The sequence below is a fragment of the Ambystoma mexicanum genome, chromosome 6p, assembly GCF_040938575.1.
Source record: "Ambystoma mexicanum isolate Mex_15411 chromosome 6p, UKY_AmexF1_1, whole genome shotgun sequence".
NCBI lineage: Eukaryota > Metazoa > Chordata > Amphibia > Caudata > Ambystomatidae > Ambystoma > Ambystoma mexicanum.
The window spans coordinates 1,336,356,329-1,336,382,276 of record NC_090935.1 but is presented as its reverse complement, the minus strand read 5'-3'; the positions used below and the strand labels follow the sequence as shown (position 1 = coordinate 1,336,382,276).

Genomic DNA, 25,948 nt, shown 5'->3' with positions numbered 1-25,948 from the left:
GGGAATATCTCCTCGTTAGCCAAACCTATTGGCACACAATGATCAATTTCGATTTTACTGGATATGACAGGACCAATTTAGTTTTGTAGGTAGTGACCATAGTATGAATTTGACTTGTACAGTACCATCTTTTATCTACATCCATAGAGGACCTCTCACCAGTACAAGATGAGACACTCCACATTTTAATATGTCAGGTGCACGATGCATTGCTTAACACATTGCTTTCACTATATTCTCAAGAGCACCAACTTCCCATTTTTCCCCTAGATGCCTAGACTTGAGGTTCATTAAGGACATTCCAGATCAAGCATATCTATTACGTCTCTGAGAAGTTCATTAGGTAAAACAATGAGTATACCTGATTAGAAGGATGTTTACACATCAAGCATTTATCAATTATTAGCCTACTGAGATTTAGGCTACATGTTTTCCTTACAGAAAGCTGGAATAAGATCCTTTAGAATTGAATGAGATACCTATGAAAACATAACACAGCGTTATGGTGGCGACCAAGAGTATATTGGTAAGGAACAGCCTGTACACTTACCTATCCACACACTAGACCATAGCCATTTGGGCTGGGGTCCACAGAGTTCAAGAGTAATCGACAGGTGAATATGTTCTTTTATACCATTTATCTTTAGATTAATGGTTACATCAGTGGCAACAATATAAAAGACAGATGTTGGCCTTCGATCACATCACCAAAGGATTTCTGGATTTATCAGTTTGAAAAGGTGATTTTCCAGGCTGAAGGTGATTCTGTAAAACTGAAAACATTAGTAAAGTGCCCCTGATGAAGAGTGTCTTATCTCGAAAACACGTTGTGCTTCCAGTTAAATCAGAACCTGTGAAGAAAAAAGGATTTTGTGGAATTTTTCCCCCAAAGAATATATATTTGAATATCACATTAAGATAAAGTCTTTTTACAATACATGTTCAAAGATTTAGATAGTAATGTTTTGACTATTAATAGGCCTTTGATAGTGTGAAGGGGACGCGAGTTCCCAAATTCTTGGGATTTTATTTGTTTATGTCATTCCTCATGTGAGGATGAGCGTGGGGTCGCTTTGCCACACAGGATAGCACATAAATTAAGTGCTTGCTTCCAACAAGATTCCAGAAGCAGCACTTCTCAAGTTTAAATCCTATGACAGAGCAAGCTCACTTCATTCCACTGGGGTTGATAGAGTACAACTGAATTGAGTTACAAACAAAAGCACTTAGAACTGGGAGGAATCCAGCATGAAGCGCTATGTAAGAAGTTGTTATTTTTATTGTTATAAGGCAAAACACAATAATCATTTAATAAACAGCTCTGTTAATAGTGCACATATTCTTTATAAATGAAATAGCATCTGAGGCTATGTTTTAGTTTAAAATGTGTTTCACATCAAGATCATTCTGCTCACCTTTTCACATATATACTACAATAATTCCTTTGCCTGAATTTGCGTTGCCTTGTATGGTCTACAGTAGCACAGAGTGATACACAAAAAACGAAATTTTGAATGTGGCAAAACAATTCCAAAAATAAAACGACAACATAAAACAGGCATTATCCATTAGCTTGCTTTTAGGCATTACGGGAGGGTAGCGGGTTCTTGGTGCAGTGCCATAATAAATAAAACAGGAATACAGTATGAAGTATTTCCATAGTTCAGTGCTTGAGCACGACATGTTAACTGTGGACCTATTTAAGCTGATCCTTAAATCCCTCGTTTCCTTTTCCCAGGAAATAATTCTGGGTTTATTGGCACTAGAAAAAAGAATCCTTTTATTGGAATAATTCAGCGTGGTGTGGACCTCCTTATAATGCATAGACATCATTTACAGGAAATAGCCCATCATTTGTGTCTGCAACTGCATGCCCACATTACGTTCCATGTAATTAACAGATGCACAAAATTGCTGTAGTAAACCCATTAAGCACCTACTGCTTTTGGCAAATGTTGAGCAATGCACGTAGGCTTTCAAGGAACCGCTTAATACTGCTATTCTACAACCTATGGCTTTTCTATTTTCTTCTTGCTGCATTCCTCCAACATTAATTTAGGGGGTTCTTGAGCTAAAGGTCCTCCCTTCAAACAAAATGTTGAGTAGTTAGAAAGTAGCTAAAGGGAGCGAATCCAAAAATAGGTTTGCTGTGTGGAAAATACGGCTTTGATATTGTTTTCTTAAATCGTAGATGGCAGGTTGGTGTGAGGATATTCACTGTTAATATGTTTAAGAGCGAGCATTTTAATGCATTGCTACTTTTCTTACTACTGTTAAGACGGTGGGTGTGGTAGAGGTGCACAGCAGGACGTCGTGCGTGACTCCTGATGAGGATCGGGCTAGGAATCTTAAAAGGATGTCGTGGGTGGGAAATTGACCTGGCGTATCTGCATGAGCTAAAGTTGCAAGGGTATTTTATTCTACAGGAGGGAAACTGGGGACAGGATCATCTAAAGCCAAGATGGCTGCCTCCTGCAAAGGTAAAACGTGCCCCTTGAGTCACCTCTTCACAGTGGCCTCTGCAGAAAACACAGACGTTCCATCCATAAAAGGCAGGAAGACCTTTGTAGATACAGTGCAGTGGCAATGAAAAAACCTGTATACAAGTTTTCATGCTTCACGGTAGAGAAGGGGGTCCGGTTTACACCACTGTATGTAAAATGGGCATCTGAGTGCACTCTTGGTATGGAGGACTTGTAGCAATTATCCTTGTTCACCATTCGTGCACCTGTGGTGTTACATCAAGAACCATTGTGAAATCAGCCTTTTGCAACCCAGGGTAGGTCAGGGGAGCAAACCCTTGCATGGAGCCAGAATGGAAGCTAAAAGCAAATCCTATGTCAGCGAGGCATCCCCGGAGGCTACGGCGGGTCTGCAGGTCAGCAATGACCCTATGGACCAAGACCCAGTAACTCACCCAAAGTGGTCAGCGGGCATGGCCTTCAGCCATTCCCAGTGGCCACTTTGCCTGGAGCACGTCCTTCAGCCATGCACTTGGCACACCCCAGTAGGTTTTCAGATTACCACGAGTGCCACTGACACAGCCTGAGTGTTCCAGGTGGGTCTGTGGGTTTGGGTATGTTCTAATCCTCTTGGGATCCTCCGACATTAGGAAAGGTGATGGGGAGGCCAAAGAGGGGTGGAATATGGCCCACAAATTGCCTGATTGAAAGGTTTTGGGCAGTATTCCACCTCCCTCACACTTCCCAGGTTAGGAGGGCCGATTCTACAGTATGCCCCTTTTCATTTTTGCATTGCCTATCTACAAGGCCACTCTAATACGTAGCAAATAAAAAATGTCAGCCACATTTTAAAAATGCTACAGGCCCCCAAAGCTATCAGATTGACTATTTTTCAACAAGCCAATCTGATTAACCCATACTAAAATGTTTAAATCCAATGCGGCCAATTGGCTAATGAGGACCATGAAAACAGACTTGAGGATCTTCACTGAATTTCATTTCAGGTTTGGGACACTTTTGGCTACATTTGTATAAAAAAAAAAAGAAAACACTGGACGGATTGCGCCAAACAAGTCAAATGTTCGGTTATGTTGGTTTATACCACGCAACGCTACCACCCAGGGGCAGTCTCCAGGCGCTCCGCCGCACTTCTAGAACCAGACGCCAGCTCTGCAGCTCTGCCAGGTTTTGTGCAAATCCACTAACCGGTTCAGGTCTAGTTAAGAGCAAAATGCGCCGTTATGGGAATGGAACCTTAGAAAACTTTTTTTATAATTCAGTTCAATCCATTCTTTTTTGGCAACGTGTTGTGAAGATCCGCAAAATGACGCCAAAGTTGGGGCAATCTAAAAAAGGGCTCTTCTTTCGGGCGTCCAACAGAACTATAACTGCCGCAGATCTATATAAGGAAGTCACCAGCATTTAGAAATGAACAGTTTAATCGCAATAAAAGCGCTAGCTCGAGAATGAGATCAGGAACGCTTTGCAGATACCTACTTTCAAACTATGCATTGTTTCGGTCCAGTCCATGGAAGCTATTTGAGGAATGGCTGTAAGAAGTATACTAGTTGCTTTGTTGGCATTTTCTTTTAGTGTCTTCAACACCTTGTCCACAGAAACCTAAAAACACAAGTGGAACAAAATAAGGTACTTCTTTAGCTCTCAATTTCATGTATTACATCAGACTGAACCCATGTTGACTTTCATAAACAAATACAGATATCCGACTATGAAAGCTATATGAAGTAAGTAACAACGTTGGTAAAATTGATGTCTCTTTATTTGTTTACCAGCAGTAGTCACAGCTCCTTCCTTCACATCCCCTGGCAATCCCTTCAACCATCCCTCACAGAACCTTCCTTACTTTTCACACTTTAATTCCAATACCTAAGCTACAACAAAATACTGTAAAAGAGTCACTGCAATCAACAGTCTATGCAATACAAATACAAAAAAACATGGTGTGACATACTATTTCATAACATAGTCTTTGGTCCACGCAGGTGCTCTGCGTACTCTACAAGCCATGTCACAAACATGGGACAAGTTACTTACCTGTAACTGTTATTCTACAGCATGGGTCTGGCATGGATTCACATGCTTATGAATATTCCCCGTCATCAGGCTGGGAATCCGGTAAAGAAAAAAAAAACTGTTTGTTTCGTTTCTGAACTGTCTTTCTCCTAATAACCAATCACTGGTCTCTGGGTCATACATCCCCCAGCCAATGACTGCCCTCTACCTAAGCCCCTCCCCAGAAAGCCATCTTCAGATTTGGTAGCACAGAAAGTGGCAGTAGGACCAAGAGAAGAGCCGCAGAGGGGTAGGCGGGAGGGTTTGCATGTGAATCCATGCCAGACCCATGCTGGAGAACAACAGTTACAGGTAAGTAACTTGTTCCTTCTTCAGCATGGGGTCTGGCATGGATTCACATGCTCATGAATACAAGAATACATAGCAGTAGACACATGCACAACCACGGAAGGTGCCAAGGCTCAACATTAAGCATTTCAACAATGCAACATTAAGCATCTCTTACCCCCTCACCAGGCTCACTTACAAGCAAACAGGGTGTGCAGCACTGCTTGGCTGACTCTGGGCTCCTCCCTGGAATCTCGGTCGACGCAGTAGAATTTCGTGAAGGTGTGCGTCGACCTCCACGTAGCAGCCCTGCAATGTCCAGCAGGGGCACACCAGACAGGAACGCTGTAGTAGCAGCGATCGCACTGGTCAAATGGGCTAACGGACGGCCAGGCAACAGTTGATTTGAAAACCGGTGACAATGGGTGATGCAGCCAGAGAGCCATATGGAAATGGAAGCCTTGGAGATGGCCTTCCCTTGTTTCACAGGTCCAAAGTTCACAAACAGCTGTGATGTCTTCCGAAAACTCTTTGTGCGGTACATGTAGAACTTCAGCGCTCTAGCCACATCCAGCGAGTGCAAAGTCATTTCAGCTGGCAACGAAGGCGACGGGAAGAAAACAGGTAACACCAAGGGCTTGTTGAGATGGAAGTCCGACGGCACCTTTGGCATGACAGCACGACCCTCGTTTCGTGGAATGTCCGGTACAGAGGCTTACAGGAGAGGACCTGGATCCCTCCCACTCGTCGTGCAGAGGTGATGGCCACAAGAAACTTTCTTCCACGATAGGAATTTCAGAGGCGCTGAATGCAAAGGCTCGAATGGCCAACCTATGAGCCTAGTCAGCACCACATTGAGCTCCCACTCCGGGGTCGGAGCCTTCACCGGCAGGAACGAGCAGAAAAGTCCTTTCATGAACTCCTTCACCAGGCGGCGAGACCACAGCGACGACAGCCCCTGGAGTTCTGGTATAGTGGGAGATAGCCGCCAGATGAATTTTGAGGGAGGCATGCGCCAGCCCCCAACGACAGCAAGTATGTCAGCACTTGAGGGGCCGTAATCCATGGAGGGTTGATCTTCTATGCACGGCACCAGACGGTGAACCTCTTCCATTTATGTCCATAGCCCTTAAGAGTTGAGGAAGCCCTGGCCTTGGCAAGTACCTCCTTGCAGTCCGCCGGGATATCGTAGCCTCCGAACTCTAGTGCTGCAGGAGCCAGGCCTGCAGGTTCAGCGACCCTGGGTCGAGGTGCAGGATCGCGCCTCATTCCCTGGCGAGAAGATCTACGTCCGTCGGAAGCCTTACTGGAGGGGACGCTGACATGAGAAGATCCAGGTACAATATCTGCCTCGGCCACGCCGGTGCGATGAGGATCATCCTGCACCGGCACCGTCTGAGTTGACTGATGAGTCGCAGAAGCAACAGCAACGGTGGGAACGCATAGAGGAGCAGGCCGTCCCAGGGGAAGGAGAATGCATCCCCCATGCACCCCGGCTGGGGAAACCTGCTGGCGAACCTCCGGCACCTGGTGTTTGTCGTCTTCACAAACAGATTGATCTGGGGATTTCCCCATCGTCAGAATAGGAGATCTACTTGATCCTGCCGAAGCTCCCACTTGTGGCAAGAGTGCAGCTCCCCGCTGAGTCAGCAACGGTGTTCTTCACTCCTGCCACGTGAAAAGGTACCAGGAACATCTCTTGGGTGACAGCCCAGTGCCACAGATCCTGCGTTTCCCTGGAGAGACCCGGGGATCTGGTGCCCCCTGCTTCCGAATGTAGAACATTGTGGTGGTGTTGTCGGTGAAGACCTGCAACACCTTGCCCTTGAGGGATGGAAGGAAGGACCTGAGGGTCCAAAACATGGCCCAGAGCTCCAGGACGTTGATGTGCAGCGACCTCTCCTCTGGGAGCCAAAGGCCTCTTGCGTGGAGATCTCCGGTGTGCATGCCCCATCCCTCCAGGGAGGCGTCCGTCATCACCGTCTCCTGATGCGCTGGGGTCTGAAAGTCCATGCCTGCCGCAAGATGCGTGTGGGTGTCCCACCACCGGCTCGCTCGATGGAAAGTCTCATTGAGGGTGATCGTGTCTTCAAAGTTTCCCCCCACTTGTATCCAACGGGCGTCGAGGAACTCCTGCAGCGGCCGCATCTGCAACCTGCACAGCCGAACGAGGTAGATGCATGATGACATCATGCCGAGCAGGGACTTGATGGACCTCACCCTGGCAACTTCCATGGTCAACAGCCGTTGTACCTTGCCCAGGATGGCTTTTATCCTCTCCTCCAACAGTGAAGCCAGTCGTGCCACCGTGTTGAGCCTGGCTCCCAGGAACAGAGCGTCCTGCGATGGCACCAAGCAGGACTTCGCATAGTTTACAGAAAACCCCAGTTCCGTGAGCAAGCGGACGGTCCTCGCTGTGTGTTCGGCGGCGAGTTCCCTTGACTTCGCTCGGATGAGCCAATCGTCCAGGTAGGGGTAGATGTGGATCTCCTGCAGGCGCAGCAGCGCCGCCACCGGTGCAGGCACTTGGTGAAGACCCTTGGGGCTGACTTCAAACTGAAGGGAAGGGCCTTGAATTGGTAGTGCTGCCCTTGGACCACGAAGCACAGAAACTTTCGATGCCCCTTGTGTATGGGGATGTGGAAGTAGGCATCCCCCACGTCCAGCGATGACAGGAAGTCCCCTTCTTCCAGCTGTCCCAGCACATACTGAAGGGTGACCATCCGGAATTTCTAGGATTTTATGTATTTGTTGAGGCGGCGGCGATCTAGAATGGGCTGCCAGCCGCCGGTCTTCTTTCGGACGAGGAAGTACCGCAAGTATACTCTAGAACCCCAGAGCTCTATCGCGCCATTTTTTGACATTGCTCGTACCTCCAGAAGTAGTTGAGGAATGTGGTTTTCTTTTTTGGCCACAGGTGGAAAACGGGGACACTTCCTTTGCAACTCCAGGGTGTGTCCGTGGGCCAGGACATCCAGCACCCAACGGTCAGTGGAGATTGACTTCCACACGCTGACCAAGTTCGCCAGCCGGCCTCCCACCGGGTTGCTCAGGTGGGGGCCCGACATCACGGCCGGTTCAGTCCTGGTTCGCCTGGGCCTTACCACCTTGGCCCCCCCTGGCGACGATGACGATGTCCTCCGGCCTTGCTGCGGCCTCTGTAGGCCTCATGGGACGAAGAACAGGCCACTTGATGGTATGAAGACGAACTGCCACCGAATCCTTTGGCGGCACCCTGCTTGCCTCCGAGGAGCGAAAGGACGGCCGTTGTTGTTGGAGCATGCCTAAGGCACTGGCCGCCTCGGTGTCTGCCTTGATGGCCTGCAGTGACTCGTCCACTGCCTTGCCGAACAAGTTGTCCCCGTCGAAGGGCATGTCCAGTACCCTCACCTGTACATCCTGACGGAAGTCGGTGGCCCTGAGCCAACCACGCCGGCAAAGGAAAACGCCATTGACCATCTGGTGGAAGCCGGTGTCTGCGATTTTCCGTGGCCAGCGTGATGGCATGGTCCGAAGCCACCTCACCTGCTTGAAAGATTTCAAGGGCCTCTGCCCTCTTATAGTCTGGGAGGAAGTCCAGGAGGGGGGCGATTTTAAACTACAGCTCCCCATCGTAGCGGGCCTCTATCGCAAGAGCGTTGGCCGCCTTGATGGTCGTCGCCGCTGATGCGATAACCTGACGTCCCATGGAGTCCAGCTTTTTCCCCTCGCCGTCCGGCGGGGAAGTGGAAGTCGATGCTGGCGCCCCTGCAGATTTATTCCTGCCCACCGCAGAGACCACTGAGTCCGGGGACGCCTGCGCTCTGAAGCACATAGGGGCAGTCTCTGGAATCAGGTATTTCTTCTTGTACCGGTCCCTCTTTGCTGGGGCCGAGGATGGGTTCTTCAGGAAGGACAGTCCTTCGTCCCAGATGTCGTCCAACAGCAGTACCGAGAGCACAGTCTTCCTCCTGGCCTCTTGTTGCTGATAAAGGAATCTCTGCTTCTGTTCTTTGGGGCGCAGCTGAAAAAGCTCTGAGGCCCTGAGGCCCTAGCGATCATGGCATGAAACGAGCCAATTTCATCGGGCGGAGAAGCCCGGGGTGGAGGCGACGGGAGATCTGTTCCGTCGTCGCAGCCGTCGTCCATCCCTGTCATCTCCATCTCGTCCCTTTGGCGGAGGGCATGGAGGTGAAGGATGGCTGGGTGGGTGGGGGTGGATGGACTCGCCTCCGCTTGGGTGAAGGACTTCCTGATGGTCCAGGCACCGCTGGATCGCCCGCAGGAGGCAAGGGCATCCTTGTACTTATTTCTGAGCACAGGTTGTGCAAGGCTAGTAAGATGTCCTCCGGCCTGTACGTCGATGGTGGCAGCGGTTGTGACGGGAGCGTCGGCAGCGGCGTGGTATCCTCTGGTTCCTCAACGACCTGCCGCTCCTCGTCGGTTCCCTCATCGATTTCCACATCCGCCTCGTCGGGGTCTGTCCCGTAGGACCTGACTTCGACAAACCTCTTGTCAAGAACTGCCTTGAGGCCCGAAAGCTCGTCTTCGGAGGAGATATCTGAGCCCGGTAGGACTAACTTGCCGCCCCTTCTTCTCAGCTAGGGGCTTCACAGTGGTCTTATCGATGGGCCGGAAAGACTATTCCCTCCGGGTAGGCAGGGAAACTCTTGGCTTGGGGGTCGTCACCACTGGGGCCGCATCCACATTCGTTGCCAGGGACACTACCACACCCTCAATTGAAGCCTTAGTCTGGTGAATCTGGGCCTTCACTACCTGAGGCGCATCTGAGGCCTTCACCGTGGGGGGGAGGGTAAATGCCTCACTCCCACTTGGCTTTCTCAGTCAGAATCGACCGGACTTCTCCGGAAGCTTACCTGGGTTGTCCGACTTCCTCTTCGTCGAGCCGGAGCGTTGGCACATGGTTGACTGCGTCGGCGATGTTGCACCCGGCCTGACAGCCATGGAGCCCTTACCAACGGTGCTCCCATTGCCCTCGGAATTGCAGTGCTTTGCTTTATGTTGGGCCCCCATCGCCGGAGCACCCTCAAAGGTCTTAGAAGATTGCTCAGACTTTCTCTTAGGTGAAGTACTTTGCCAGGGCTCACCTGCCGCCAGGCTTCTCATCTCCAGCCAGTCAGCAAGCCGCTTGTGACCGTCCTTCATGGTGTGGGAGGACATGTCCTTGCAGAACGCACAGGCCTCCTCCACGTGCGAATTGTCCGAGTGTAGGCAGTAAAGGCACCGGGAGTGCCCATCCTCGAAGACGTTCTGTATTCCACATCCTGGGTAGATCCTAAACAGAGGCGTTGAGTCTCCTTTGTCTTCGGCCATGTCCACGCGGGGTTGGCCTCAAAGATCTTCTAGAATCCTCCAAGAAGTTAAAATTGACGAAAATCGCCCTTGAGGGGCTTAGAAGCTTCTGAAAATGGGTCCCCGTCATTCGGATGAAGAATCGGTGGAGCTTCAGGCTCAATTTGACTGAAAAAATAGAGAAAATATCTGAGAAAAAAAAAGCAATACGCAGCAGAAGATCGAGAGCTATAGCACGAGGAATCCCAACACTTAAACGTGCGGTAAAAATCTGAAGATGGCTGCCTGAGGAGGGGCTTAGGAAGAGTGCGGTCATTGGCTGGGGCAGTATGACCCAGAGACCAGTGATTGGTTATTAGGAGAAAGACAGTTCAGAAACGAAACTGAAACTGATTTTTTTTTTCTTTACCGGGGATTCCCAGACTGACGACAGGGAATATTCATGAGCATGTGAATCCATGCAAGACCCCATGCTGGAGAATAACATTTACTTCTCTCTCACTTATATTTCTTGCATCAATCACACTATTAAACCTATCAATATTCACTTCTCTCACCAACTCTTCCAGATCTTCTTCCATCCGACATCCATCTTCTTCCTCTTTGGACCACTCAACATAATCTGTTTTTCATTCCTTCATTCCATCTCCATTTACTTAATCTGTCCATATTCCAAACGGTATCATCTTCAATTATAACAGACCTGCCAAATACCTCTCTTATTCTTACAGGATCAGAAAACTTTGAACCACCTTTCCCGGGAGGCTCACCTTTTTTCACTCTTACAAACTCCAGGCCTAAACCTGCAGCCATTAAAACTCCCTTTGTTGGAATTATTCTGAACTTTAAATTATCTACACATCTTCTCATATTGAGCCATACAGGGTTTAAAATAGTGTTGGGTTCTCTCCCCCTAATAATGGCAAATGGTGACTTTCCCGAATACTTAAATACTGACGTTCTCACACACCATAACCTCTCCTCAATAGCTTCTCGCACATCTTCATTGTTTCGCATGGCTTGCTCCACCGCTTCCACCATTACCCTATTGCATCCTTCCATTCTCCCATTAATTAGTTTGTGGATGATAAAGTGATTAACATTCAAATTAAATACCAACTTTGCGTGCAGATCTTTGCATTTCAACACTTAAATTGTACCCCATTGTCACTCACTGATTTCCACGGAAACCTTCCCTTTTGAAAATCAGTTCCAAAAATGTCATTATTTCAGTCATGTCAACTTTCTTGTCCCATTTGGCCTCGATCCATCCTGAACAATGATCAACCAGCACCACTAAGAATCTCATTTCTCTCCCAAGTTTCCGATATGGCCCTACAATATCAATTCCCAATAGTTCCCAAACTACACCAGGTTTGACCACCTCATAACTTTAAATTTTTTGAATTTTAAAGCTTGTCAGAATTCTGGCACATTCAACAATTTCTTACAAATCTCAACACCATTAAATTCATGCCTGGCCACCAGTACTTTGCTCTTACATTTCATTAGGTAATGGTAGATCCTGGATGCCCCTCATGACCCTTTTCTATTAAATCTTTCCTCATATCTCCTGGCGGCACTAGTTTGTCACCTCTTATTACCACCTCACCTTCTAAAGAACATTCCTCTGTGTCTTCCCAAAATGATCTACACTTTTCATCCAATTCACTCTTAGCCGGCCAACCTTTAACAGGGAACTCCTTTACTTTACTAAGTACCTCATCTGTCTGTAAACTCCTCAACCACTCACTCCTAGATAAAACATCTTGTGGAACTGCTACCTCTTCTTCTTGATCATCCTCTTTGACTTCTCTACTCTCAACTGACAACTAAGAAAGAAAATCAGCTACTTTTACACCTGAAACATACCGACCGTGAAATCATAACCTTGTAACCTTACACTGAGTCTCGCTAACCTTGGGATGGTCTTACATAAACCCTTCACTGTCAACAACTCCACCAAAGCTTTGTGATCCTTACACAAAGCAAATGTACTTCCCCCAAACATATTTATGAAAATAAGGTATGCCCCATTTACAGGCCAATAGCTCTCTCTCAATCACAGAATATCTTCCTTCCATTTCCTTCACAATTCTTAAGGCATAGCAAATGACTTTCTTCTCTTGTTTACCCTCTACCTCAGTCAACACTGCTCCCAAACCTACACCACTCGCGTTTACGGTGAGTATAGTTTTCTTTCCAACAACAAACGCACCTAGGTCAACAGCATTACAAATACTATCTTTAACCTCTCTAAATGCTTCAACACACCTCGAGTATTCTAGCAAGTTAGTATGTGACTTTGCATGCATCACAGAACCAATGCGGAAGCTATTAAAAAAGGTTAAAAGTTTTGATCCTTTTTTAACAGCTTCCGTATAGGTTCTACGATGCATGCAAAGTCACGTACAAACTTGCTAGAATACTCACAAAGCCCTAAAAACGACCCCACACCATCCTTGTCTACTGGGGCTGTAGTATTTTTATGGCATTTACCACATCAGCCTTTGGGCGATACCCTTTACCACTTACAATGTAACTCAAATACTCATCTTCATTTTCTCTGAATTTGCATTTGTTTTTTTCTACTTTTAGCCCCTTCCTAGCTAATGTTTCTAGCACCAAATTCAATCTTTCATCACATACTTTAGATCCCTTTCCAAATATAATGAAATCGTCCTGATATACTAATGTTCCTTGGAGTTCTTTTAACACTTGTGTCATCGCTCTTTGAAACACAGCTGCTGCAAGTGCAAACTGCATCCTTTTAAATCTAAATATTCCAAAGGGAGTAATGAAAGCTGTCAAATCTCTGGAATCTTCCATCAGATGGATTTATCCAATGCTTATCATCAAATCAAATGTAAAAACATCTGCTCCCGCTATACATTTAAACATCTCAGCTATAACTGCCATATTTTTGTTCAGGTCCCTTAAATCTACACAAACTCAAAGATTGCCATTATTCTTCACTGCTACTATGATTGGGCTCATCCATAGTGATGATTCTACCTTCTCAATCACATCTTCTTTTTCTAATCTCTCTAACACTGCTTCCAATTTGTCCATCAATGCAAATGGAGCAGGACTCGCTTTCTTGTGCAAAACTGGTTATCACATTGGGCTTTTGAATGATCTTATGAGCATATCCTTTTAGCCATCCCAACTTTGCATTTAAAACCTTTTCGACTTGTGTATTGGGGTCTCTACACACATGGCTTTTCTCTTCTTCTACATACAGCAGAGGTTTGCTTTCACAGGGGTCCAAATGAATTTTAAGTTTAGCTTGGTCTTTCCACCCTAAAACATTCACCCCTTTCTTCGGCAAATATATTTGAATTTCGGGTGAACGACCTTTGAACTGCACATTGCTTGTAAAATATCCAATCAAATTTATCATTGATCCTTCAAACCCTCCTGGGTTCCGAATATCTGACCGGTGAAGTCTTCTCCTCAAACCTTCTCAAGTTAAAATTCGCCACTTGTTTTCTGTGATAATTGTATATAGCAAACAGCTATCTACCATGAACTCCAAAGCACAATTCTCTATTATTAGCTCACATTTAGGACATTTTAAATCATCATGATTACATCTTCTGGAAGCATGCACAACTACTACCCTCTCTTCTTCGGAGTCTGAATCTTCTTGGATTACTGATATTAATTTCTTGCTTCTGTATAATATAGCAAAATGTTCTCTGCCTTTACATGCTGTGCATAACTGGACAATATCTAGTTGATGAGTAGTGTCCTATTCTTCCACACCTAAAACATCTATCTCGGTCACTGCCATCTTGTCTCTTGTATGTGTTTCTCATGTTGAACTTTTGTTTTCGTCCAAAACTGCTGCTTTCTCGGTTATTGTTCTTGGAATAAAACGTATTAGTTTTTTCAATCTTCCTTCTCATTTTGTGGTTCCTTTTTCTTTTGAACTACTGCTACTCATGGCTGGTCACTTGTACTTGGCACTTCTTCCCTGTTTTCGTCTGATTGTTTTACTTCTTTCTTTTTATCGTTTATTTCTTTGCAACATCTCTGAGTGCGTTCTATCCTCTTCACGACTGCCAGTGCTTGCTGTAAAGATGGATCTCCTATCATTCATAGTTTTGTTAGAATATAATACTCTGCATTTTTCTTAGCCCTTAGCTAATCCTTTTTTGCAATCAAACCTCTGTTCTTTTTAGCAGTGTTAAAAAGAGGTTGCATTTGTCAGTTTCACAGAGTAAATCAAAATGGAAATGTGTTTGCGGCTTTTTCTGTCGGTCATTAAAAGAATCTGTTACGATAGAAGAAGACTGGGTCCATGTAGAGGGCATGTTTTAATCCGCCTGGCCTTCACTGATAAACTTAGGTGGAATAAGATTAAAAGCAGGACCTCCCATTTAGCAAAGTGAGAAAAGCTTTATCAACATGGTTTCATTCTCTTAGCTAAATGCTATGAAAAGGCTGACCGCACTAAGCAAAGGTTAGTTACAAACTGAATCATAATGTTCAGCCCTTCCATTCTTGATAAAAGCATGAAAGGTATTTTTAAAAGGTTGTGCAAATAGGGTGACCATTGTTGGAACGAAGGGCAGACGGGTTCTGTGTTTAAGGACCTCAGACATAAGCCACAGATAGTGTACTGGGGGATAAAAGTATGCGATTTAGCCATAAAGCAAAGTAAAGACTCTTGACATATCAAGAACATCGGTCGAATATGCAATTTGTCCTGCCCTCTTTGGATTAGTTTAATTATTGTGTAAGTAGTTTAAACATATTTGCATTATTATCTTTTGCAAATCTATAACAAATGACCTATGTTGATGCAGGCTCAGTTTTGTATAAAAAGCAACCTGGTGAACCATTCAGACACTTCCCTTCTGCACTCCCCATGAATTTGCAGTGGTTTGAACTGAGGTCTGTTGGGTGTTTTTAATTTTTATGCATATTGTATATTACAATTGACCTGGAATCTTGAAACCCTGTCTCAGATGTTCTTTTTTGTTTGAATTATAGTGCTTAGAATTCTCAAATGGTGCCCAGGAACATGGGGCCCCACCAAGGATGAGGGGACTCTGATTTCTAAGACATGAAGGAAAGGAAATGGCTGATTGATCGCATGGTTTCATGGATCCCTACTATTATGCAGATCTGATTTCTCCCAGTTCCCACTGGCCTCTCTCAGCGGTTTACTCTCCATAGACGCCCTCTCCCGGCTGGGGCCCTCCGAACTACATGCAATATGTCACCCAGAGCAAATGAGACAGAACTTTGTTAGTAGGTATAGCGGTCTTGGCAGGTGACACGATTGGGTGGGTTAAAGTGGAGGTATTTAGCAGATATCTTCTTTGCCAGGATAGAGCTTTATGATGCCTGGTCCCAGTAAGCTTCAAATTTATTGTTGCAGACTTTGTTGTGTTCGCCCAGTGTACAATTTAGAATTTGGTCAGCCTGCACCCCCAGAAGCTAGCCCGGCATATAAAACGTATGTTAAATATGGGTTAGGGGTGATAGTATTCAACAGTTCAAGTTCATGGCACAAACAGACTAAAAATACACCTGATTGTAGATGGCCAGAACATGGCTCTTTTGATGTATCTGTAATTCAGCATTTAGAAACTGTGTTATTAAAGTATAAGGCTAGACCCCCTGCTTTTGATGTTGTCCGCGATTGGTGTAAAGAAGCCACGCAGAAGATCAAAAGCAAACATAAATTGCTCAAAGACATATGTCACAGGCTGATAAAGCTTCAACCCATGATCAGCAAAAACACCAACAAAATAGAGAGATAAACAGAGATTGTCAGTTACAAAGAATAGGAATGTACCCTGTTATACCTACTACTACCCAATATCATAATAGAACAGATTCTCAATAACCCTCGCCGACATCATCTTCCATCTACACCTCCTCCTCCTCCTCCTCCTCAGTATGATCAACCACAGAGCTCATTAGTATTAGGGCCCCCGGGCCCTGAAGTCCCTCCAACTCTTCCCGATCCTCAAATCCCCCCACTAGAAGAAGATGACATATCAGATGCCAGCATAGATCCTCCTCCCAGTGAACATATACATGACCCATTTACTAAAGAAAAGGCATGGAAACTGGAACCCTTTATTAGGAATATATAAGCCGCTTTAATGACTACCAAACTAATGAAATTGAGGGAGCAGGCTATTCGGTTAGTATTGAGCGGGGTCAGACAGAATGTGGTTGAGGAAGTACTTGAAACCCAAAATCCTGACCAATTAATTTTATTAGAATGTTTGGGTGACCAGATTTGAATCCAGTGGTAACAAAAATTGCCTTTGGCAGTTCCGAGGGAATTGCAAGATTTAAATTTAGCTGCCTTCTCTTATCATACCGAGAAGGATGCCTTTTCACATGTTAAAAAGGACTCTAGGAGATATTTGATGAAATGAAAGGACTAGAGAAAGGTTGAATGGAATTAGAAGCTTCAAGTAATGCTTCTGAAAATGTTCAACAGTCAGCTATCATCACAGCATGTAAAGAATCTTGTATGTTAAATGAGGTTGTGTGTTAAAGGAAGAATCCCAGTTAATTACACGCACTGCTCTTAGATGGGCCACCACTTTGACCCCGCTTTAGGTTATTTGCAGTACCTTTTGTCAGTATGCCCTCCCGATGCAGATGCGTTGCCATGAAAGTAATATTGGATGCAATTGTGTAGCAAAATGAGGAAGGCGACATAGAAAATTCTGCGGAGTCGCAACACTTGAAACTGATAACATATAATGCATCTATAATGAGTAACCCAGAGCAGAGGCGTTGCTAGGGGGGGGCTGAGGTGACTACAGCCCGCGTCTTTTGGTTGTAGCCCCGGATAGAAGCTCATGGGCTACATCCAAAAGAGTAGCTAGCCCGAGATCCGACAGTCCCGGCATTAGAGTAGCCCCAGATCTTTTCCAGACCTAGCAACACTCCTGTCCCAGAGCAACTTGTACACTTAACAGCACATTTAAAATTATGAAAACCACCTAGCTGTCAGCTTCCTATGCAGGAGGTGCTGCCTGCTTACATACCACAGCATGCCACGCTTGATGCTCAAGGAGGCCCTGTCCTCGATAAGCAAGGGAAACCAATTATGCAGCCTGCTAAATATGACACCCAAATTGTTCACAAGCTCTTTTGCAGGAAATAATTCAATGCATTCAAACAGACAATCCCTTATATTAGAAAACACCCTACTGGGTTTTATAAAGAATAAGAGACAGTTTTGAATACATCTATCTTCACTAGTAGAGATCTAGAAATCCTATTTTCAGTAATCTTGCCATCAGATATTTGGACACCAGCAGCAATATCACTGGCTCTGCAGCTTTGGGGAAGACATGGGACACACTTTTCCAGCTTGAAACTAATAGGACATCTGGCGAAAGGCCCGCTCCTGCAGTGCTTAAACTTCCCAGTATGATAGTTGCACATCTTAAAAGGGTGGAGAAATAAATGTATTGTGACAAGCTTGCCGCATGTGTCCAAAATAAAGCTGAGGGGTAACAGAGTATTTTAATAAGTTTGAGCAAGTATTAATTGATTTTTCCAGACAGGAAATGACTACGCCTGCAGGGAAAGTTATTTGTAGATACATTTGTTTGGCAATTATTACCAGAAATTAGCTTTCTTATAATGCAATCAGAAAGTGCCTGGCAGAAGAAAACACCATCAGATATTTTATACTTGGCTCAATATTATGAAAACAGAAAGCAGAAAAGAACAGAGTGGATCTTAAGACAAGAGTGTTAATACAGCAAGTACAACAGTGAACGAGGGGAGGGCCATTTGTTGGCAGAAGAGCTGTTGGTCCATTTGTACCATTTTCACCACCAGGGCCCAATCAGTGTGCATATTGCAAAAATGAGTACCATTGGAGGGTGCAGTGCCCAGCCTTGTTGAATAGGGGAAATGTAATGTATCAAAGAAGGGGAAGAGGACGTCAGGGAGGACAGGTAGGAGGCCGGGAGGATGGGTACCACATGGGCCTGCGGCTGGCCCTGCTGCAACTACTACAGCCCCAGCTATCTCCAACATTTTTGATAATCCAGGCGATTCTTTTGTCACTAAACAATACAACACTGAGGATCTTTCTTGGAATACTTCAGAATAGGACAGCCCTCAAATGAAACTGGAACCAATCCCCATTCCTGTGGATCAAGCCCTTCCCTACATCCACATGAGAGTTGGGAGACAGGAACATCGATTTCTAGTAGACACAGGGGTGCAGAAGAGCTCTATAGATCATGCTATGTTTCCAGACATTCCTTTGTGTGGGCATACCAATATTTCAGTAGGGTTCGCAGGAACACGTGTAGCTAGTAAGGTGTCAGCAGCAGTACCGGTTCTCTTAGGACCAGCAGCTAGTGAGATACCATTTTTATTAACTACACAGTGTGGAGAAAAAGTATTGGGGTTGAATTTATTGAATAAATTGTATGTTACTATTTATTGTACGCCTGATGCCCTTCAAAAAGGGATACATCTTTAGCAAAACCACTACCACCAGAGTTTGACAATATTCCTGATGTATTATGTGTGGTTTCTGATAATGATGTTGGCCTTGTGGATATAGCCCCAGTAAAAATACAAATACATCATGGAGCAATTTTTCTGCATATTCCTCAGTTCAAAGTATCTCCTGAGGGTTATTCACCACTTGAAAGAATTGTTTCCCACCTAGTACGACAAGGGATTGTAGAAGAAATCAAGGGGCGTGTATGTAATAGCCCTATTTTACCAGTTTATATAAAGGGGGATACACATTTTCCGTACCATCTTGCAACTGATTTGAGAGCATTTAACAAAATTGTTGTACCTCAATTTCCGATAGTTCCAGACATTGCCACCATTCTGACTAGGTTTCCACCATCTGCAGAATATGTTTCAGTACTCGATTTGAAGAACACATTTTTAAGTATACTATTGCATCCGGATATCAGATTTCTATTTCCTTTCTCTCTTGGTGGAAGAGCATATACTTTCACTAGAATAACACAAGGATAAACAGAAGGTCCAAGCATATACAGTAGGGCACTTGAGGAATTGCCAGCATCTGCTACATTTATTCAATACATTGATGATTTGCTTATTGCAGCTTTCACGGAGGAACTGGAAACATACAACCATATTATTACTGGCACATCTGGCTCATCATGGCCATAAAGCCTCTCTTAAGAAATTCCAATACTGTAGACAGGCGGTAGCAACATTATATAAAAAGACTACCAATAAACATTGGTACCTCATCAAGAGCAATGGAACCCTGGCAAACAAACCATGTATTGCCTTTAAAAAGATTAGAAACCTGAGGAAACACCTGGTCCCACATATCGTGAAACAAAGACCAAGACTATTATGGAAGCCACATGGGCTTGACCACCTGTCGGAGGATATCACAAATGCGGCAAATGAATGGCTTGCCAGTTCACAGACACCAAACTATCCTTTGATTATGGTTGGGTGCATTGGGATATTAAAACCCACATGAATTGCAACAGCAGATGGGCTATATATGCCATCCTGTGCCCATGCAATTTGGTATACATTGGGAAAACCAAGAGGCCCATCAAACAGAGGATCTAGTCAGTCCCAGTAAAAGAGGGGGTGACAGTGAAAAACATTTAGGAGAATTGGACAGTGTCTGCCATGGCCTTAACATAACCGTAGAGTGGCAGGGATTATGGAACCAGTAAGCTAAATCACACTATCTCCCAATAGGGGTTGTATGATCTAACCTTCTACTCCATGTGCACGCATTACCTGTTTGCATGAGATCCAATCACTCGCACCACCTAGCCTACATGAAAGGAAGACCCGCTCGGTCTCCATACATTGATTGGACCTGTGACCAACCATGTGCTGTGTTTCCATCTTGCCCTACTCCATCTGCAGGTTTTGCCCACATGGAGCACCTTTTGGCATGATCTACAGTTTTTTAGAATAAATTAGCAACCCACCGTTTCCGGGCCACTCTCACCGCTGGCATTTTACCCGTAGCAACTAGTAATTTTATGCCAAACTCGTCCAGAGTTTTTATTTGATTATTTTGATGGAATCATCCCCCGTCCAGTGCAGGCTTATAGACGGAATATCATATTCCAAGATGGCCGATCTCGTATGTGCCATTAGAACCCTGCTCTCCACCATTGCCATGACAGGGGCTGTGAGAGCGTCGCGCTGTGAGGTTGCCATAACAGCATCTATATACAACACACTCAGAGGCAACTACCGCGTCCAGATTTGCCAGCTGCAATCGGACGTGCACAAAGTCTTACATTAAAAGAATTAACAGCATCTCCACGATTGGAGGTAAGAATATACGATCTCCCCCTTCGTCAAGCAAGCATGGACAGGAGTTACACCCATAAACACACGTACACCAGAGGGACAATCTATCTCCCTGTTTATGTTCACATGCTGCCCATGCTAATTGTAAATTACTAGATCACTAAGATGCAGGCCCATTTTTAGGTTGCTGCCGAATCCTTGGGCACCATATCTTTACTAGTGGTATTGGGCATCTATTAGATTTACATTTGAATGGCTAGGGGCAACAACGTATGCTCTTGTATGTCATTTTTACAGACGAAACAGCCCACAGGATGATATGAGATCACGTTCAGACAACCCCCCCATCGTGTGTAACCAGCCAGTTCCCATTCAGAATCTCGCAGGCCTCAGACCGCTTACCAGTGGGGCAAGTGCCACATCTGGTTCCCACCACTTGGTGTATATGTAAGATTAATGCATAGAGGCGAACACATTCAACAAAGGCCATTTTGTTAATTCTTTATAGATCTCCCCGATGTAACACAGGAGGATCAATAGACCTATGGCATCCTTGAATCATTGAACCTACGTGCTTATGCATAAGGACACGGTAAGGGTGCCCTTTCGAGGGCCTTGTTTTTTTTGCTACTTTTGAGCACTTTAAAGAAATTTCCTGTACACAGACCCACACACATTCACATTACATTTATTTTCTAGGACATCCAACCTCAGATCAGACATCATTTCTCTGTGCTGATGAAGGACTACTAATTCATAGCACACAGAATAGGCTCTAGGACGAAACACAGTTGTGTCGACTTTTAAACTGTACAGTACCCGTCATAGAGAGAGGGCACTCACTAAAAAACCTGTATGAAATATTTTCCCATATTTACCTTTCGGGGTAGATGAATTATGTATCAAAGACTTTTTTATGTACCAAGTGTCACTATCACTATTAAGTACAGTTTATGTTAAATATTGTGAATGTGCCGGTTCTGACATAACTGTCTAAATGATGTAATGTTTTGTCATTGAAAAATCCTTATTAAACCATATTTAGGGTCATTGTTACAGGTTTGCTCTGATCATTTGTTGTTTGAAGTGTACAGTACCTGGAAGGATCAGGGAATAGCCAGGTCCACCCCATTTTGTACAAGACAGGAGTTAGCATATTTAGGGTACCTCCTGTCTAAAGAGCGTAAGAAACTAGCACCAGGCAGAATACAAGCAATGTTCAACATGCTGCAGCCAAAAACACAGAAACACGTATAGGTGCTGCCTCTTATTGTAGACAATGGATACCTAATTGTTTGCTTATTGTCAAGCCTTTGATACAACTCAAGACTAAACATGTACAAGATCCGGTGCCATGGACTGTTGAACATCAAGAGGCATTTGTTTTGTTGCGCACATCGCTTTGTTCTGCTCCCATTTTAGGGACTTTGGATTATGAAAAGGAATTTCTCTTGTTTGTGTATGAAGTTGATGGATGTGCTTTGGCTGTTTTGACACAGGAACATGGGGGAAGGAATAGACCGTGTGGTTATTTTTCCTCCATGTTAGACCCGGTTACATGTGCTTTGCCTAAATGCTTGTGCGCAGTAGCAGCTGCAGCTTTGTCAGTGAAACAAAGTGAAGGTATGGTTTTAGGTCACTTTAACTGTAATTGTACCTTACTCAGTCGATGTCCTTTTAAATAGGACTCCGACTCAATATAGGACTACGGGCCGACTTACCAGATCTGAATTGATCATGCCTCTCCTCTGCTATTCAGAGGTCATACCCGTGACGTTTGACGTCCGCACGTCAATCTCTTGTTGGGCTATTTGAATGCTGCATGTTGAGTCGATTCTACTTGCCGGACTGCGGACTGCCATCCATTGCACATGCTGAGCAAACCATGACTGTTCTGTAAGTTGGGAATTATTTTGTTATTTATGTACTTTCTTGCTAAAGAGGCCTTTTGAATCGCTATATTATGTGTTGGCTGGCCCACTTTTAGTCGATAACAAATGGCAAGGAGGTTGACGCAGGCTGTTTGAATTTAATTAAAAAATAGTCCATATGTGCCCCTTTTTGAGAATGAACACAGCTAAATGACCTGTTCTTTGGGAAGGTACCCACTCAAGAGTCTGCAGCCACACTTAAGCTCACTGTACCTTTCACAGAAGGGAAATAACCATTTGCATATCAGTCTTTGTCCCGCTCACATGGGCAGTCCAGCACCAAAATGCTATTTCAATTCTCTTCTGAACAAGAGTACAAACAGCAACCCCATACACGTGTTTCAGCCTTGTTGGGCCTCATCAGTGAGGTGGAGCTGTGCCTTTCTGAGCACAGTGAGCAAGGGTTTTTTTATTCCCCCACAGCCTTTACATACCATACTTTCATTTTTGATTTTTATCAATGCTGTTTGAGGTACTTCCTGGTCTCCCTTCAGAAGTGTGCCTGATATCTTCTCTGTGCAGAGTTGCATTGGGTTGCCTAATATCCTCTCTGTGCAAAGTTGAATTTGGGAGTGTACCTATTGGCGCGCCTTGGTTGAATTTAGAAGTGTGCCTAATATCCTCTCTGTGCAAAGCTGAATTTTAGAAGGGTACCTAATAACGTGCCCTGGTTGAATCTAGAATTTTAGAAGGGTGCCTAATAACGTGCCCTGGATGAATCTAGAACTGTGCCTGATAGCGTGCCCTTGGTTTACCTTAGAACTGTGCCCATTAGCGCGCCTTAGTTGAATATCCTCACTGTGCAAATTTAAATTTGGTTGCCTAATATCATCCCCATTGCAAAGTTGTTTTGGCTGCCTATTATCCTCTTTCTGCAAAGCTGAATATAGAAGTGTGCCAATTATACTCTTTGTGCAAAGTTGAAGTTAGAAGTGTGCCTAATAGCGTGCCCTGGTTGTACTTCGAAGTGTGCCTTTTAGAATGCCTTGGCTGATTTTTGAAGTGTGCCCAATATCCTCTCGGCACAAAGTTGATTCTAGAAGTGTATATAACATCACCACTCTGGCATAGCAGGATTTGACAGTGTCCCCAATAACGTCACTATGCCAAAGTCTAGTAAGACTGCTCTATATCGGGTGAGCAGGTGAAGTAGATACCCTATATCGTGCAAAGTATGTGATGGAACGGGTGAAGTATGCAGATGGAACGGATGAACTGATATAGAATGGGTGAAACGGGTGAAATGGTAGAACGGATGAAGTAGGTGAATGAACGGGTGATGTGCTTGGAACCAGCGAAGTGGGCGGAACTAATGAAGTGCATGGAACGAGTGAAATGGGTGCAATTAGTTAAGTGTATGGAACGTGTGAAGATGACGTATGTGGATAGATGATGCTTGGAGTAAGGATAACATGGGTAGAACAAATGAAACGAGCAGTGTGAAGATGACGTATGTGTATGGATGATGCAGGAGAAAGGATAACATGGGTAGAACGAATGAAAGGAGTAGTGCATAAAATGGTGGAGTGCATAAAATGGTTGAAGGACATGGAACGGATGGGAGTGCATGGAACGGGTGGGAGTGCATGGAACGGGTGGGAGTGCATGGAACGGGTGGGAGTGCATGGAACGGGTGGGAGTGCATGGAACGGGTGGGAGTGCATGGAATGGGTGGGAGTGCATGGAATGGGTGGGAGTGCACGGAATGCTTGAAACGGTCGTAATGCACGGAACAGTCGGAGTACATGGAACGGATGAAGTTCATGGAACTATTGGAGTGGACGCGATCTCAAGCACCTACAGTAAACCACCTTATTCACATCTCCACGCTTACTCTCTTTACACCACCACTCAAATAGAACACAGCGATACTATGACACCATTCGGTATAGCTGTTCTCATACCAACATCTGCCTCAAACTCCCCATCACTCTAACTAAACACTTCTGGTTACACACCCCCAGCCAGGCGTTCTCCTCAGGCCCAACGCAGCCACAATTTGGTCTGGATAAATCCTGCCAGAACGGACACATACTATTGACCTCTCAACCACCACACCTACTGCTAAGAAGCAGCTATTTCACGAATGCCACACCAGCTGCACACATATCCGGTGCTCACACGCACCTTTGACTCTCTCTACTGACTTGAACTTCGGTTCCCAAGGGCGTTCAACCTACCAGCGCTTTCAGACCACACCAATGGTACGTAAAACGCTATATAAATGCAAAGTAACATAACATATGGCACAACATGGTGGCTGGGACTGCACCCCTTGAACTTGTGATTTACCATCTTCTACTAACACTGTGCAGTTTGCATTACGTCATTGTAAAGACTGGAGGGGGTCTGTACGTCTGCTCTCTATATGGCAGAGGAGAGGCACAGAGGACCCCAGCCAAGATTCTCTATTATTGGTATTGTGGTTGAGCAATCAAGGCCTAGCTTCTCAGGAGGTGATGTAGGCTGGTTCTTAAGTACAGTGCAGTCCCCAAGACCCCACAAAGGAATATCCACACACTGTATTAGTTAAAACACAGTCTTTATATAATTAAGTTCAAGGTTATACACAATCACAATAACTCACTTTGTGCTCAGAAAATCTACAATGTCAAATCTAACAATTCTAAGTGGTACCACAATTATTATTAGATTCCATTAAAGTGCATCAACTGTACTCGGTTAAGTGTCACACAAATCACTTAATAAAAGGTAACGAACAATAGGCATAGGAGGAAAGCAGATGGTTAGAAGAATTGGCAGAATACTGGCCTTTACCGTTAAACACAGTTCTGTGTGGAGATCCCCCCCCCACCTGGGCAACCTATAAAGCAAAGATATATCACAAGCCCAGTCCATATATTGTTCTATGAGTCTTATTTCCTTCTACGATAGTTCTACAACCCCAATGTACCTGCAATAGCAGATTCCGTCGTCGACGGATCCTTCTTGAGCGGCTCCCTTTAAGGCAGGAGCCACGGATCGTCGAGATCCCACAAGGAAAAGGGTTGAACGACGACAGTGAGGGGCAGCTTCGTTCCTAGCAGTGCTCGTCGATGACGGAGCGTTGCCGTCCTGCAAGGAAGAGGCATGCGAGGCACCTCGGTGACAATAGTTCAGGACCGCAAATAGTTTGAACAACATTGGCCCAGCAAGGGCGTTGGGTCGCGGCGACTCTGCGGTCTTCAGGTGGCGGGAAACCCACCGGCGGATGCACTTCAGCCTGAACTTTCTCCGGCGGATCGACGGTGCAGGCGAGAGCGTCCTTGGTTACTTAGGCAAAGGGAGAATGGCAGCTCCGGTCGGCGACGGTGGCGGACAACAGCCCGGGCGCTTCTCTTTGGGATTCCGCGGCAGTCCCAGTCTCCGGTCAGCAGCCTGTCGGAGGTCTGTCTGCCAGGGAGCCTTGGCAAAGATCAGCTGGTGCACGATGGTCCCTCATAGCTCGGGACGAGTAGCAGCAAGACTTCTCTTCCAGCAGGGCTTCAAGGGTAAGCTTCAGTTTCAACTCCAGTTTCTCTTCAGCTTCTCAACACGAATTCTAGCAGTGAGAGGCCCCCAGATATACTAGTTGATCTCCCATTCATTCTGCTGAGTCACACTCAGGCAACCAAT

The 25,948-nt window shown here is 45.2% G+C and overlaps 1 protein-coding gene across 1 annotated transcript in view; it reads right to left on the bottom strand.

Annotated features, from left to right (window-relative positions):
- Window positions 1-25,948, bottom strand: part of MTAP (methylthioadenosine phosphorylase) — a 493,615-nt gene that overhangs the window by 84,289 nt on the left and 383,378 nt on the right. Inside the window, exon 7 of the mRNA XM_069626004.1 lies at window positions 3,960-4,082. Coding sequence (XP_069482105.1) covers window positions 3,960-4,082 — 123 coding nt within the window. The remainder of the gene's footprint in view (window positions 1-3,959; window positions 4,083-25,948) is intronic.